The 14174-nt window shown below is 33.4% G+C and overlaps 1 protein-coding gene across 1 annotated transcript; it reads left to right on the top strand.

The window, feature by feature from the left end:
• The first annotated feature begins 873 nt into the window (after positions 1-873).
• LOC122604446 (probable glycosyltransferase At5g03795) lies at positions 874-11201 on the top strand. The gene is made up of 4 exons (XM_043777340.1): positions 874-910; positions 8982-9329; positions 9759-10329; positions 10718-11201. Exons 1-4 carry the CDS (start codon positions 874-876, stop codon positions 11199-11201), a joined length of 1440 nt encoding a protein of 479 aa, XP_043633275.1.
• Positions 11202-14174: the final 2973 nt, after the last annotated feature.

The following is a 14174-nucleotide window of genomic DNA, read 5'->3' on the forward strand; positions in this document are numbered from 1 at the left end:
GTCCCCATCTAAAAATACTGATTTGACATCCAAATGATGTACTTGCCATCCATGGTGTGCTGCCAGTGCTAAAATCAGACGAACTGTCTCAATGCATGCAACTGGTACGAATACTTCGTCAAAGATTTGATGATACTTTCTTTTGCATCCCTCTTAGTCTTGAAGACCCACTTGAGTCCTATTGCCTCATGATTCGCAAGCAAAGTAGTAAGAGTCCATGTGTTATTCCTGTTAATGGAATCCAGTTCTGCTTCCATGGCCTCAACCCATTTCCTATCTGTCGGTGCTTCCCTGTAGTTGCGTGGTTCCTCTTCCGTAAGTAGCAAACTTTCAGGTTCAACTACACGCGCATTTGCATATACTGCATTCAAATCTTTGAAACCCCGTGTTGGTGTATCATCAAATCTTTCTTCTAAGTTCCCAAATGAACTAGTACGAGCATATTCCTCCTCTGAGTATGGGTTGTAAGTATATGTAGGTGGGGTAACTGGAGAGTTTGCAGCAGTAGTTTGTTCCTGTTCCTGATGCGCATCTTCATTGCTTTCCGAGTTGACCGATGTAGTATTTCCATCGTCTACTCCTCGTACCACAAAACTTGTCCATCCTAAGTTTTGTGTGGCTGGTTCCTCTCTATTATTATTCTCCTAATTCCATGGTTTGGTTTCCATAAACTTAACATCCCTACTTACATGCTTCCTTTTCTTTTCTGGATCATATAATCTATATGCTTTTGATCCTTCCTCTACACCTAAGTAAATCATGGGTACGCTTCTATTATCCAGCTTTTGTAAGTGAGGTATCGTTACCTTAGAATAAGTTGTGCACACAAATATCCTTAGTTTTTCCATTGTAGGGACCCTATTTAGTATGTAGATGGCGTGTCTGACTGCTTCCGCCCAAATGTTCAATGGCAACTTCATTGCCTTCATCATACTTCTAGTTGTAGATAGCACTATTCAATTTTTTTTTCCACGACTCCATTTTGTTGTGGTGAGTAAGGTGCTGTTAACTGTCGTGCTATGCCATTTTCCTTGCAATACTTGGTGAATTCATTAGATGTGAACTCACCTCCTCGATTCGTTCTCAGCATCCTTAATTTTGTCCTCAATTTTGTTTCAATATGTTGTCTAAGTTCCTTGAAAGTATCAAATACTTGATCTTTTGATGTCAGAAAGTAGGCCCACATGAAATGTGTACAGTCATCCACTAACAAGTAAATATATTTCTTTCCGGAGTGTGTGGTTGGGCTTATAGGGCCACAGAGGTCTCCATATACTAAATCCAAAGGTTTCTTTGATCTAAATTTGGTTTGATTTGGGAATGGAGTCCTACTGTGTTTTCCTAATAGGCAGACATCACAAATTTGTCCTGTGTGATCAATCTTAGGTATCCCTTCCACTAGATTCTTTCTTGTCATGTTCTTGATGTCCTCAAAGTTTAGATGGCCTAATCTAGCATGCCACAACCATGCTTGGCTATCTATATTCGCTAAGAGACATATGGGTGTACCTATCTTGAGTTTGATGTTGTAAAGTCTATTCCTTGACCTCTCAATCTTCATCAGCAGCCTCTTACTTTTGTCATGTAAAGTCAGTGTGTTTCCTTCTATGACAACTTTACACCCTATCTCTGTAAGTTGTCCTAGACTCAGTATGTTGCTCTTTAGGACCGAGCAATGAATCGGGATTATGGTCCACAGTTTCTCACCATATCATATTTAATTTGGAGTGAAAAAGGAATAACAAAATCTAATTACAGACCTAATGGACAAAAATTGTTGTATCTTAATATAACCTGTAGTGTGCCATGTTGCCCTTTTGTGAAGAAGTCGACTTTTAAAAGTTGAAGCCGTGAGGGTTTTTCTGTGATAATTGAATGATTAATTAAATTTAGGTTTTATATATAATAGTTTTTAGGAGAACCAATGGGCCTAGCGATATTGGGGAATGAAGGGGAGGCTCAGTTTCCGTAAGGTCCTAGGTTTGAACCTGACTCCGGGGGGTTTTACCATAGTGAGCCATCGGGCGGTGGGTTTCCTCCGGAATTGGTGGCACTAGCACCGAGGTGGTGTTTGGGGGTGTTCGCTCCTGCCCTTGGATGGGGTCCCATTTAGGGATAGCTACGCTCGATCTTGAGTAGATCTGTGTAGAAGCACCCTAAATTCGCCGTTCAAAAAAAAAAAATTTTAGGAGAGTTTTAAGGATAAAAATATTTGTTTAATATAACTGGGCGACCAAAATAATAAAAAAAATATACAAAAATAAGGGAATTAATTAGGAGGGAGCATTAGACCTACAGAGGGGGATTAGGGGGTGTCAAGTGTTCCCCAACCCTTATATTATAGATAAGCATATATGTCGTATCTTTATATAAAACAAACATAAATCTAATTAGATTTCTATACTAATCCTAAGATAAAGGGAAAAAATAATATATTTTAATAAAAAAAATAGATTAGATATACACTTGTCGATCAAAGATTTCATCATGTGTCGTTTGAAGAACCTATTCTGTTTTAGTTTATTGGTATATATTTCTGAGGTTTGAAAACTAAAAAATAGCACATGTTCACAATTCTAAAATTCCAAGTTTGCACGTTCGTATGATTTGTTAAATTATTGTGGATAAATTTATTTAAAAAGTAATATTTAAGAGATGATTAGATTTAAAAAATAATATTTAAGACATTATTAGATAGCAATATGTAAGGAAATTTTAAGGAAAATAAACTGGATTTTAACACATAAGCAAAATGATTACATGGCAATTTCATAAGATATCCACCTAAGCAAAAAATTATACTCTCTTAATTATATAGAGAGAAGTTGGTGATTTTGATTTTAGTGATAATATATATATATATATAATATATGGGTGACAATCAAATGAGAAGGAAATTAAAATGAGAACACTTAAAAACTATTTATTGATACATTAAAAGTCCATAAAACTGACATAGTGCATAACTAATTATCATTATTTAAGTGTTTAACTACACATTGATCCGTCAAAATCGAAAAAATCTCGTTTTTTATTGGGTGCATCATATTGATGAATATGTATCCAAGATGGATGCACAAAAAAACGTGATTTTTTCGATTTTGACGGATCAATGCATTGTTAAACACTTAAATAATGATAATTAGTTAAGCACTATGTTAATTTTATGGACTTTTAATGCATCAAAATAATGTTTTTAAGTATTCTCACCGTTCTTATTTTAAAAGTGTTCTCACCGGAGTGTTACCCTATAATATATTACATATATATATAAGAAATGAAACATTTTTACGATTCTCACGGGATCAAATGAATATATATTTATGTATTTTACAATTTACGAAAACTTTATTTGGGTTACTTCATTATTATTAAATTAAAAATAAAATGAAACAAACAATTAGATTCTAACAAATTATATTAAAGTAAATTTAGAATTGAAGAAATTTTTTTTTTATCTCTTATGTAAAAAAATCTGGATCAAAAAATATTGCATGTTGCAAATAACATGATACATCATAGAAGACCACGTATTGAGTTAAGAGTTTACAGATGAGTTATGTGTATGAAACCATTTATATCATTTTTGTCATCAGTTGCATGTGAAATGTTTTCAACACCCCGAGATTATAAGGCTATCAATATTTGATCTAACTTAAAAGGGATAACTGCAAAAAATAGAAAGCCCTTTTAGACCAATTCACGATATTAGCAATGACCTTTAAAAGTTTTAGTTATTAGGAGTGACATTTCATTTATTGGCGTAAATAGCAACATTTGACACGTTTCTTTGATGACGTGGAAACTTTTGATGACGTGGCAAACTTTTACTGATGTGTATTTTCTTATTTATCTATTATTCTTATTTTCATTGCCAGGTCAGTTTCCCCTAAAATAAAAACTCCCACATCGTAACAGTGACACATATTTAGGGTTTACAGAGTTCATAAAACCCAAAATTAAGTTTACAAGTTACTACCATATAAATCACAATGTGTCCTTAATTTATTTTCACCCAAAATTAAGTTTACTAGTTACTACCATATAAATCACAATGGGTCCTTAATTTATTTTCTTCCCCATGTAATTTTGCGTTTCTTTTGATTATGATTTACAGGAGGTGATGCTTCTGTAAATTCCGTTCACCTTTCCCCCAAAAATTCTGACCATGTAATAGTTTGTAACAAGACATCATCCATCTACCTTATGATTTAAGTAATCGATTTTTGGTTTTATGAATTCTATAAATCTATGTCAATTGATTTAGGGGTTTTTATTTTGGGGGGACCGATTGGGCAACGAAAATAAGAATAATAGATAAATAATAAAATCCACGTCAGTAAAAAGTTGCCACGTCATTAAAAGCTGCCACATCATTAGAGACACGTGTCAAATGTTGCTATTTACGCCAATAAATGAAAGGTCATTGCTAAAATCAAAAACATTTAAAGGTCACTGCTAATATCGTGAATTGGTCTAAAGGTGTTTTCTATTTTCTGCAATTATCCCAACTTAAAATCCAACTTACCAAAAACAACTGATCCGAAAACAACTCATTTCATTGACCTCATTTGATCCAAAACAACTCATTTGACCTACTTGATTAAAACCAATAATTTGATTGTCAACTTATTAACCTAAAAACCACCCATTTTACCATGATCGAAAATGAACCCACTTGAAAGCATTAATATCAAAGCCATCTGACCCAAAACCAATCTATTTAACCTGTCAACCCTCTAACCCGTTTAATAATCGGGTCGACGCAAGTCCACCCAGTTAAATCAGTGTAGATCATGGTTCTAAGTTGAAGTTTATAGTGAATCGGGTTAGGGTTAGAAAATTTCATTTTGCTAACTCGTCAACTTTACAAAGGTTGTGAGGTCAACCCACCAATCCGAAGAACCTAATTATTACCGACCGAACTAAAACCATCACATTTGACCTACTAACCCGACAACCCACTTGACCTAAAAAACAACTCATTTGACCCACTTGACTCAAAATCAACCCAATTAACATTAACATTAACCCACTTGAACGAAATCCATCTTATTTAACATGTCAACCCGCCAACCTATGTATTAATCAGGTCGATCTCAGTCGGGTCCAGATTGAGTTTTTGACATGAAACTTTTAATTGATCGTTTAGGGCCAAAGATTCTCAACCCACCGATTAGACCCGAGTCTACCTGATTAACAACATTGCTATAAAGCATATAGGCTATTCTTAAATTATAAATTTTAAAGCATAACAATTCTACTATATTACCCTATAACTTAACAACAGGTTGTGTTTAGGTAATCCCAGACTCGAAAACGATTAAAAATTTCCCTCCCAAACCTGGACCCGGAGCCGCTGGATTCCCGCTTACTTACTATGGGTATTGGGTTTTCCCAAAATAATCGGGGAGTCGTTATATTTTATCATTGTTTTTGAATTTCTTTTACTTACTATATATATTTATATGGTTTTTCTTAAACTTTTTACTTACTATAATCGGTGATTCTTTACCTTAATTTTGTTTTTTGAAATCTTTTTACCCTTATACCCATTAGAAATTGAATAAAAAAAAAAGGTAAATGGGTAAAAATCTCTGTACCCGTGTATCTATTTAATACTCAGAACACACACTGCATATAACATATGTCTGATTATTCACCATTTTCACACATAGATCACAAGATATAGTTTCTCTACTTGATTTTGGAAAATTCCAAACCTATAACATTTTATGTCGTTGTCAATTCTTTATATTGTTTCTCATCTTCTTTCTGGTGTGATAGCTTCTAGGATTTGTTCATATTACTACTTTAAACATTTTATCACTAATTTTGATATGAGTATTTAGTTATGAATTAAATCAGGTTCTTGTACCTTTGAATTTTTATCAATAAATTTATAATTACTTAAGTTTACAATAAAGGTGGCAAAACCCATTTGGCTTATTACACTTATGGTCTTCAAAAATTCTCATCTGTATTACTTTGATATGCTATAACTATGATTATCATGTTACCATAAATATAGAGGTATTTTGAATGGTTAAGATTGAAAGATGGAATGAATTTAAATGGTCAAGATGAAAAGGTAGTTTTATTCTTTTTCTTTAAGCTATACCAACAATATATATATATATATATAAATATAATCTTATGCCCGTTATTTTTATATCTTTTCGAATAACTTTCAATCACTTTAACACAAAAACTTGAACTTATACCGAATTTATTTGTATGAAAGTGTGATTATGAGAGTACGGGTTCTTTTGAGCAGTGCTCCAACTTTCTTAGTGACTGGGTTTGTGTGAACAACTGGGCCTTCGTCGTAAGAGGCTTTGATGTCGTCACCATGTGGTTGTCTTGCAATCCAGTCCAAGAATCTCTTTTTCCAAGGAGGATATGAACCACAATACAAAACGGGAGGTCTTGAATCGGCACCGAGAATCAACGAATCATTTAGCGACATGTTGAGAAAATCTGTAGAACTACTGGTTTTGAAGTTTGAAGAACAAATGCCGTTTTCAGAAAAGAAGTTTTCAAAAATGAAGTGCAAATATCGATTTTCAGATTGAAGAAATAGTATTGGTATTCAACTTCCAAGCACTAGGTACAGATTTCTTATATGTATATATTTTATGTTTTTATAATGTTTAAGGATTATAAAATGTCAAGCTTTTTAGGGTACTTTTAAAAAGCAAAAAGTATATATATATATATGTATGTATATATATATTTTATTTGATTTAAAAGTTATGCTACTATTTGAAACATAGGGAGATATATGCATATGATCTTGTAGCATAGACTAGATATAGTTGAATAAATAATTGAATGTTTTGTCTTTCACATTTTCATATTAAAGAAGTATGTGTTACAATTTGAATATCGGGGTAATCTTAGATATTAGTTGATTTCACATAGTATCATGTTCATGTTAAATAATTTTTTCATTGAAATATAGTCACTATATCGATTTAATGTTTTTTGTTTATCATAATGTCTTTTACATGTTTTAGTGCATGTTATGAAAGTAGGTGCAGCACAACACCACAATTACAATATCATGTTTATGTATGAAGTATTTCTTAAATTAACTTGATGAGTTGTAGCAAAGTTAGAATTGCCAAATTTGTGACACACCCAACACTATTTCATAAGGCGAACGTGACATATGTCCGGTGGCCTTCACCGCCACCACCACCCGAATGGCACATTCAGTTACTCACTGTCCCGCTGGCGAGTCTCGGATTCACTAAGAAGAATGTTCTACATACCCACAACATTAGCTCTCACTACTTCACTCTTTATTTTGATTTATATTTCCTCAACTTCTAATCTTTTCAATATCTATCATCATCATTTTCTTCAAGACCCTAATGGGATTCTGAAAAAGGTTCAAAATTTAAGTAGCCAAATTGGAAGTCAAAGTCTAAGTCAACCTGGTCTTAATTTTGACTATGCGGGGTCAAATTTAGGGGTTGTGGATGATCATAGTGGAGATGTTAAACCATTACGAAGATAAGTAGGTACAATTTATTATATGTATATATTTTATGTGTTTATAATATTTGAGGATTATAAAATGTCGAGCTTTTTCGGGTACTTTTGATAAGTAAATAGTATATATATATTTATATATACTGATTTAAAAGTTTTGTTACTATTTCAAACATAGGGAAATATATGCATATGATCTTGTAGCATAGACTAGATGTAGTTGAATAAATAATCAAATGTTTGGTCTTTCACATTTTCATATTAAAGAAGTATGTGTTACAATTTGAATATCGGGGTATTATAGATATTAATTGATTCCAAACAGTATCATGGTCATGTTAAATATTTTTTCCATTGAAATATATTCATTATATCGATTTAATATTTTTTGTTTATCATAATGTGTTCTAAATGTTTTACTACAAGATATGAAAGTGGGTGAAGCACAACACCACAATCACAATATCATGTTTATGTCCGGAGTATTTCTTAAATTAACTTGATGAGTTGTAGCGAAGTTGATTTGTCAAATTTGTGACACCCCCAACGCTATTTCATAAGGTGAACGTGACACATGTCCGGTGGCCTTCACCACCAACACCACTGCCGGAATGGCACCTTCATTTTTCAGTTTTCTTACTATACTCACTGTCCCGCCGGCGAGTCTCGGAATCACTAAGAAGCATGTTCTACATACCCACATCATTAGCTCTCACTACTTCACTCTTTATTTTGTTTTAAATTTCCTCAACTTCTAATCTTCTCAATACCCATCATCATCATTTTGTTCAAGACCCTAACGGGATTCTGAAAAAGATTCAAAATTTAAGTAGCCCAATTGAAAGTCAAAGTCTAAGTCAACCTGGTCTTGAATTTGACTCTGCGGTGTCAAATTTAGGGACTCTGAATGATCATAGTGGAGATGTTAAACCACTACGAAGATCAGTAGGTACAGTTTATTATATGTATATATTTTATGTTTTTATAACGTTTAAGGATTATAAAATATCGAGCTTTTTCGGGTACTTTTGAAAAGCAAAAAGTATATATATATATTTTCTTTTTGATTTAAAAGTTTTGCTACTATTTGAAACATAGGGAAATATATGCATAGATCTTGTAGCATAGACTAGATGTAGTTGATAAAATAATCGAATGTTTGGTCTTTCGCATTTTAATATTAAAGAAGTATGTGTTAAAATTTGAATATCGGGGTAATCTTAGATATTATATGATTCCAAACAGTATCATTGTCATGTTAAATAATTTTTCCATTGAAATATATTCATTATATCGATTTAATGTCTTTTGTTTATCATAATGTGTTCTACATGTTTTACTGCATGATATGAAAGTGGGTGAAACACAACACCACAATCACAATATCATGTTTATGTACGGAGTATTTCTTAAATTAATTTGATGAGTTGTAGCGAAGTTGAATTGTCAAATTTGTGACACACCCAACACTATTTCATAAGGCGAACGTGACACATTTTCAGTAGCCTCCACCGCCACCACCACCGCCGGAATTACACATTCAATTTTCGTACTATACTCACTGTCCCGTCGGCGAGTCTCGGATTCACTAAGAAGCATGTTCTACATACCCACAGCATTAGCTCTCACTACTTCACTCTTTATTTTGTTTTATATTTCCTCAACTTCTAATCTTCTCAATACCTATCATCATCATTTTGTTCAAGACCCTAATGGGATTCTGAAAAAGATTCAAAATTTAAGTAGCCCAATTGGAAGTCAAAGTCTAAGTCAACCTGGTCTTGAATTTGACTCTACGGTGTCAAATTTAGGGGCTCTGGATGATCATAGTGGAGAAGTTAAACCATTACGAAGATCAATAGGTACAGTTTTTTATATGTATATATTTTATGTTTTTATAATGTTTAAGGATTATAAAATATTGAGCTTTTTCGAGGACTTTTGAAAAGCAAAAAGTATATATATATATATATTTTATTTGATTTAAAAGTTTTGCTACTATTTGAAACATAGAGAAATATATGCATATGATCTTGTAGCATAGACTCTGTAGTTGAATAAATAATAGACTGTTTTGTCTTTTACATTTTCATATTAAAGAAGTATGTGTTACAATTTGAATATCGGAAGTTGGGTATTTAAACTTGATCTTCTTTTTTTTATCAAAGAGCATTCTGCTTTTCTGATCTTAGAATCGCGGCTTCATTAGTTGTTGGGAGATGATCTTGAAAGATATATAATATGTGGTTAATATGCAGGGAGAAGTACTGAAAATGAGAGTGTATTTCATGATCAGCTCATCTTCATGGAAAACTATATCAAAATGAACAAAAGTTTCAAGATTTTCATGTACCCGCACGACAAAAATGACCCTTTTGCGAATATTGTACTGCCAGTGGAATTTGAACCCGAGGGAAACTATGCTAGTGAAAGCTTTTTCAAGAAATCGCTCAACAATAGTCATTTTTTAACTGATGATCCCTCAAAAGCAGATCTTTTCTATCTACCCTTTTCGATTGCAAGATTGAGACATGATCCAAGGGTGGGAATTGAGGGTATGCAAGATTTTATCAAAGATTACATTTTTAATGTTAGTCATGATTATCCATACTGGAATCGCACTGGTGGCGCCGACCATTTCTATGTTGCTTGTCATTCAATCGGACGGGTCGCCATTAATAAAGCAGAGGAGATCAAACTTAATGCCATTCAAGTTGTGTGCTCTTCAAGCTATTTTGCGTCTGCTTATGTTCCTCATAAAGATGTATCCTTACCTCAAATTTGGCCTCGAGCACCAGAAGCTTTCCCAAATGTTACATCATCCAAAAGGTAACTGCTATATTATCTGTATGCTCTTCAAAAAAAGATCTAGAGGTTTACTTATGAGGTAGATTAGTTTGGTTTTCAACTCTAAAAATTTTCATTTAATGGATCCGGAGCCGGCTTTGGAGTAAGACCATATGGTGAACGTCTTGGTAGAAACGGTTGTGACAATTATGATGATAGTCTTAACTTTTATCCAGAGACAGCAATTTCAAACCATTCATCTAGAAACATATCAATTCCGGTTATATTGTATTGATAATTCAAACATCAGAATATTAGCTTAAAGTTAACCTCTAATCTTTTCAACTCTAATTATCTAATTTCTTATAATATCTTTTAGAACATAGGACAAATATTCTTAAGAAATAACCTAAGTTCTGGATCTTTTCAGGAACAAGCTAGCTTTTTTTGCCGGCGCTATTAACTCCCCTGTTCGCCAAAAGCTTGTTGATACGTGGCATAATGACGCTAACATTTCTGTGCACTCAGGTCGCCTACACACGCCCTATGAAAAAGCACTTCAAGACAGCAAATATTGTCTTCATGTCAAAGGTTTTGAGGTAAACACAGCTCGTATTGGTGATGCATTGTATCATGGTTGTGTCCTTGTGATCATTGCAAACCATTATGATCTTCCGTTTGCAGACATTCTAAACTGGAAAAGCTTTTCAATCGTTGCCACATTAGACATCCCACTTTTACAAAGGATCCTTGCAGATATAAGCTCTGATGAGTATGCTAAATTGCAGCACAATGTGCTTGAGGTTAGAAAACATTTCCGTTGGTATGTTAATCCTGTTGATTATGATGCTTTTTACATGGTTATGTATGAATTATGGCTTCGTAGAAGTTCCATTAGGGTTCCATTGAGTTAGAAGTAGAGAGATGATTCTTGTATTTCTTGATTCATTGTGAATATTAGTTAAAACGCGACATTTTTAGGTTATGTAGCACTTTTATATGACTGACAAAACTAGTCTTTCATACTATTTAATCCATTATAAAATGTCCATGATTTGTTTGTTTTGCTCATCATTTTTGCTTCTTTCTTTTGTTGGTCTGTTTTAATCAAAGAAACGTAAAGGCTAACTATAGTTAAGGCAAATAGGTATCAAAATGATACTGATACTGTAAGTTTGTAGAAGAATAAGGTAATATGATGTTCAATATATCTAGATACAACGACCCTATTGGATTTGTAACACCTTTGTTATTTTGTCACGGCTTGAGAACAGCAACAAGAACAACGGTGACTATAAAGAGCAAAATTGCAATACCTATGCATGTCCATTTCCTCGTGTTCTTCTGTAACTTGTTTGTTTATGAAGGGCTTTGTTCCCGTTTTGCACATGATCTACTGCAGTCGAGACCTATATAACACATCACAAATCATTAAAAATATCAACAGAACCAAACCATCTAAAGTCTTGACATATATGAGAATTATTATGTTCATTTTGAACAAAATATATCACTTTAATGTTTTAGGTTAGTTTGATTCTTTTGCTTTCATGGTTCTTTGGTCTAGACTTACATGTGTCTCTATGTTGTCTAGCATTTCCCCTTGAGCATCTACTAAGATAGCCAGATCTTGAAATATCTGCGAGAACCAGAAAAAAAAAAAATTAAATTCCGAAAGTAATATCTTGATGATAACATGTGGAAGAATCAAAGTTTTAGATTTATTTTTAGGTATGAGTTAAATTGAATCATTTTCTTTATCCAACACAAATCTAAGCCAAAAACAAATTACCCTGGCCTCCTTAGAAGTTAGAACCAGGCAATGCTTACTAAATGTTAGCCCATTGGGTTAAATTTGACGGTTAAACACTTTGGCCCACCACAATATAACCATCAACCAATCTCAAAAAGGGATAAAATCTAAAGTTCCAATTGGCCTTTATCCACCTTATTTATACAACTTCGGTAGGGGTCTAGGTTTTTTTATAACTTTTTGCATTAAACATTTAATAAATGAAAAGGACACCTCAACATCCAAAACTTAAACATAGGTATTAAAAACTCTAGCAAAATCCAGTTGTTGACTTACATTAAATTACAAACACGCGACATTGGAACCAAAGGCCAAACGCAGGGGGCGGGGAGCATCTATTCCGGCATGCAAGTTATGGTACACTAATGGTAAGAAAAGTGATAAATATAGTACAATCTTTTAATCATTCATAATAAATATACATTAAAATTTTAATGGACATTCTACGACAGTTTTTTAATTATTCATAACAAATTTACATATTTTAATAATTATTCATAACAAATATACATATTTTAATGCACATTATAAACATTATACAGCTGTATAAAATATGTATTGTTATAAGTATATAACAAAAATTATTATCAATTTTTCGCTACTCAATTTCAAAGTCTAAGTGCTAAAGATACACAGTCACCACTATCAAATTATTACACAACATAATATTTGAACAAACTCAGACACTTTCATAGTGTCCGGAATAAGACTCAAACCCATAATCTTTAATTTGACACGATACCATATCTGTTTCATTCTGAACGGATACAGCAAACTCCGGCTTCATAAAATCTCGAGCCGGAGATCCTGCAGGTGTAAAAAACATAGGCGAATCACATGGAGTCGAAAAGACTGTCTTCACAACTCCATCACTCTCATCAACCGCGATCACAACCACCTCTTCTTGGTCCACCACCACTTTTTCGGGTTTCATTTCGTTCAAAAAGTCAACCTCATGCGTTGACTCAACTTTTTCTTTATCTTCTTCTTTTATTGTACAAAGAAACCTCGATGGTCCTTTAGCTTCTAACATCTTGAAAACATCAACAAACTCATCATCCAAGGATGTCTTGTTTGTGTTCTTTTCGGGTTTTTCGACGGGTGGTTTCAAGCAGAAAAAGTATAGAAGCTCCTTGGTTGGAATATCAATTACGGTTGGATCAGGAAGTGGTGGGGAGGAGTGACGGCAGAAGGTACGGCGGCGATGAATGACGTACAAGAGTTCACAAGCAAGTGCTATTATGGATACAATGAAGATTACTACGAGTACAATGGCGAGATTACTTACACTGCTCATTTTGAATATATGTTTGTGTGAAAGTGTGTGTGTTTGTTTTGGATTAGATAAAATGATGATGAATAGATTAAGAAGAGGGTGGGTGAAAGGTGGTTAGAATAATGGGGATTAAATGTTTATCGAGAAAGTTGACGTGGAGGTCGATTTGTAAAATTTGACGGTGACATGCCACCTACTTGTTTCATTTAACTATATTTATATTATGTATAAGTAAATTGTTAATAGTAGTTTACACAAGAGTTTAATAATGTAGTGAATATATAGTAACTAATGGTTATATTTGTGCGATCTACAGATCAAAAGATTACATGATGTACACATCTAGTTAACTTAAATATACTAAACAATGAAAATTGGTTTCTGAATTGTTGATTTATTAATGGGTCAGCACATATTAAACATATATAGCCGAGAGTTTTCCTAAAGACAAAGTTACAACCAATAATATAGGATATAAACTAGGAAACACAATAATAGATAATTAAGAAACACAATAAAGTCCTTTACTCCCCCTCAAGCTGGAGTGTGTAGATTCCGAACACCCAGCTTGTCAAGTAAATCACGCAAAGCTTGTCCTCCTAAAGGCTTGGTAAGTAAATCTGCAATTTGTTGTTTGCTGGAGACATGTATAGGTAGAATTTCTTGTGATTCAACCCTTTCACGAACAAAATAACAATCCATTTCAACATGTTTGGTACGTTCGTGAAAAACCGGGTTATTAGCAATGTGTCGAGTAGCTTCATGTGAAAACGTGTTTCAGCACGTTCCCGGATCAAT

The sequence above is a fragment of the Erigeron canadensis genome, chromosome 6 (assembly GCF_010389155.1).
Source record: "Erigeron canadensis isolate Cc75 chromosome 6, C_canadensis_v1, whole genome shotgun sequence".
Classification (NCBI taxonomy): Eukaryota; Viridiplantae; Streptophyta; class Magnoliopsida; order Asterales; family Asteraceae; genus Erigeron; species Erigeron canadensis.

Excerpts from the sequence above, each read along its gene's own strand:
- LOC122604446 (XM_043777340.1), top strand. The coding sequence starts at position 874 with ATGGCGTGTCTGACTGCTTCCGCCCAAATGTTCAATG. Across the intron at positions 911-8,981 it reads TTCCGCCCAAATGTTCAATG|GCGAACGTGACACATTTTCA; the intron begins GCAACTTCATTG and ends CTATTTCATAAG. Across the intron at positions 9,330-9,758 it reads AGGGGCTCTGGATGATCATA|GGAGAAGTACTGAAAATGAG; the intron begins GTGGAGAAGTTA and ends GTTAATATGCAG.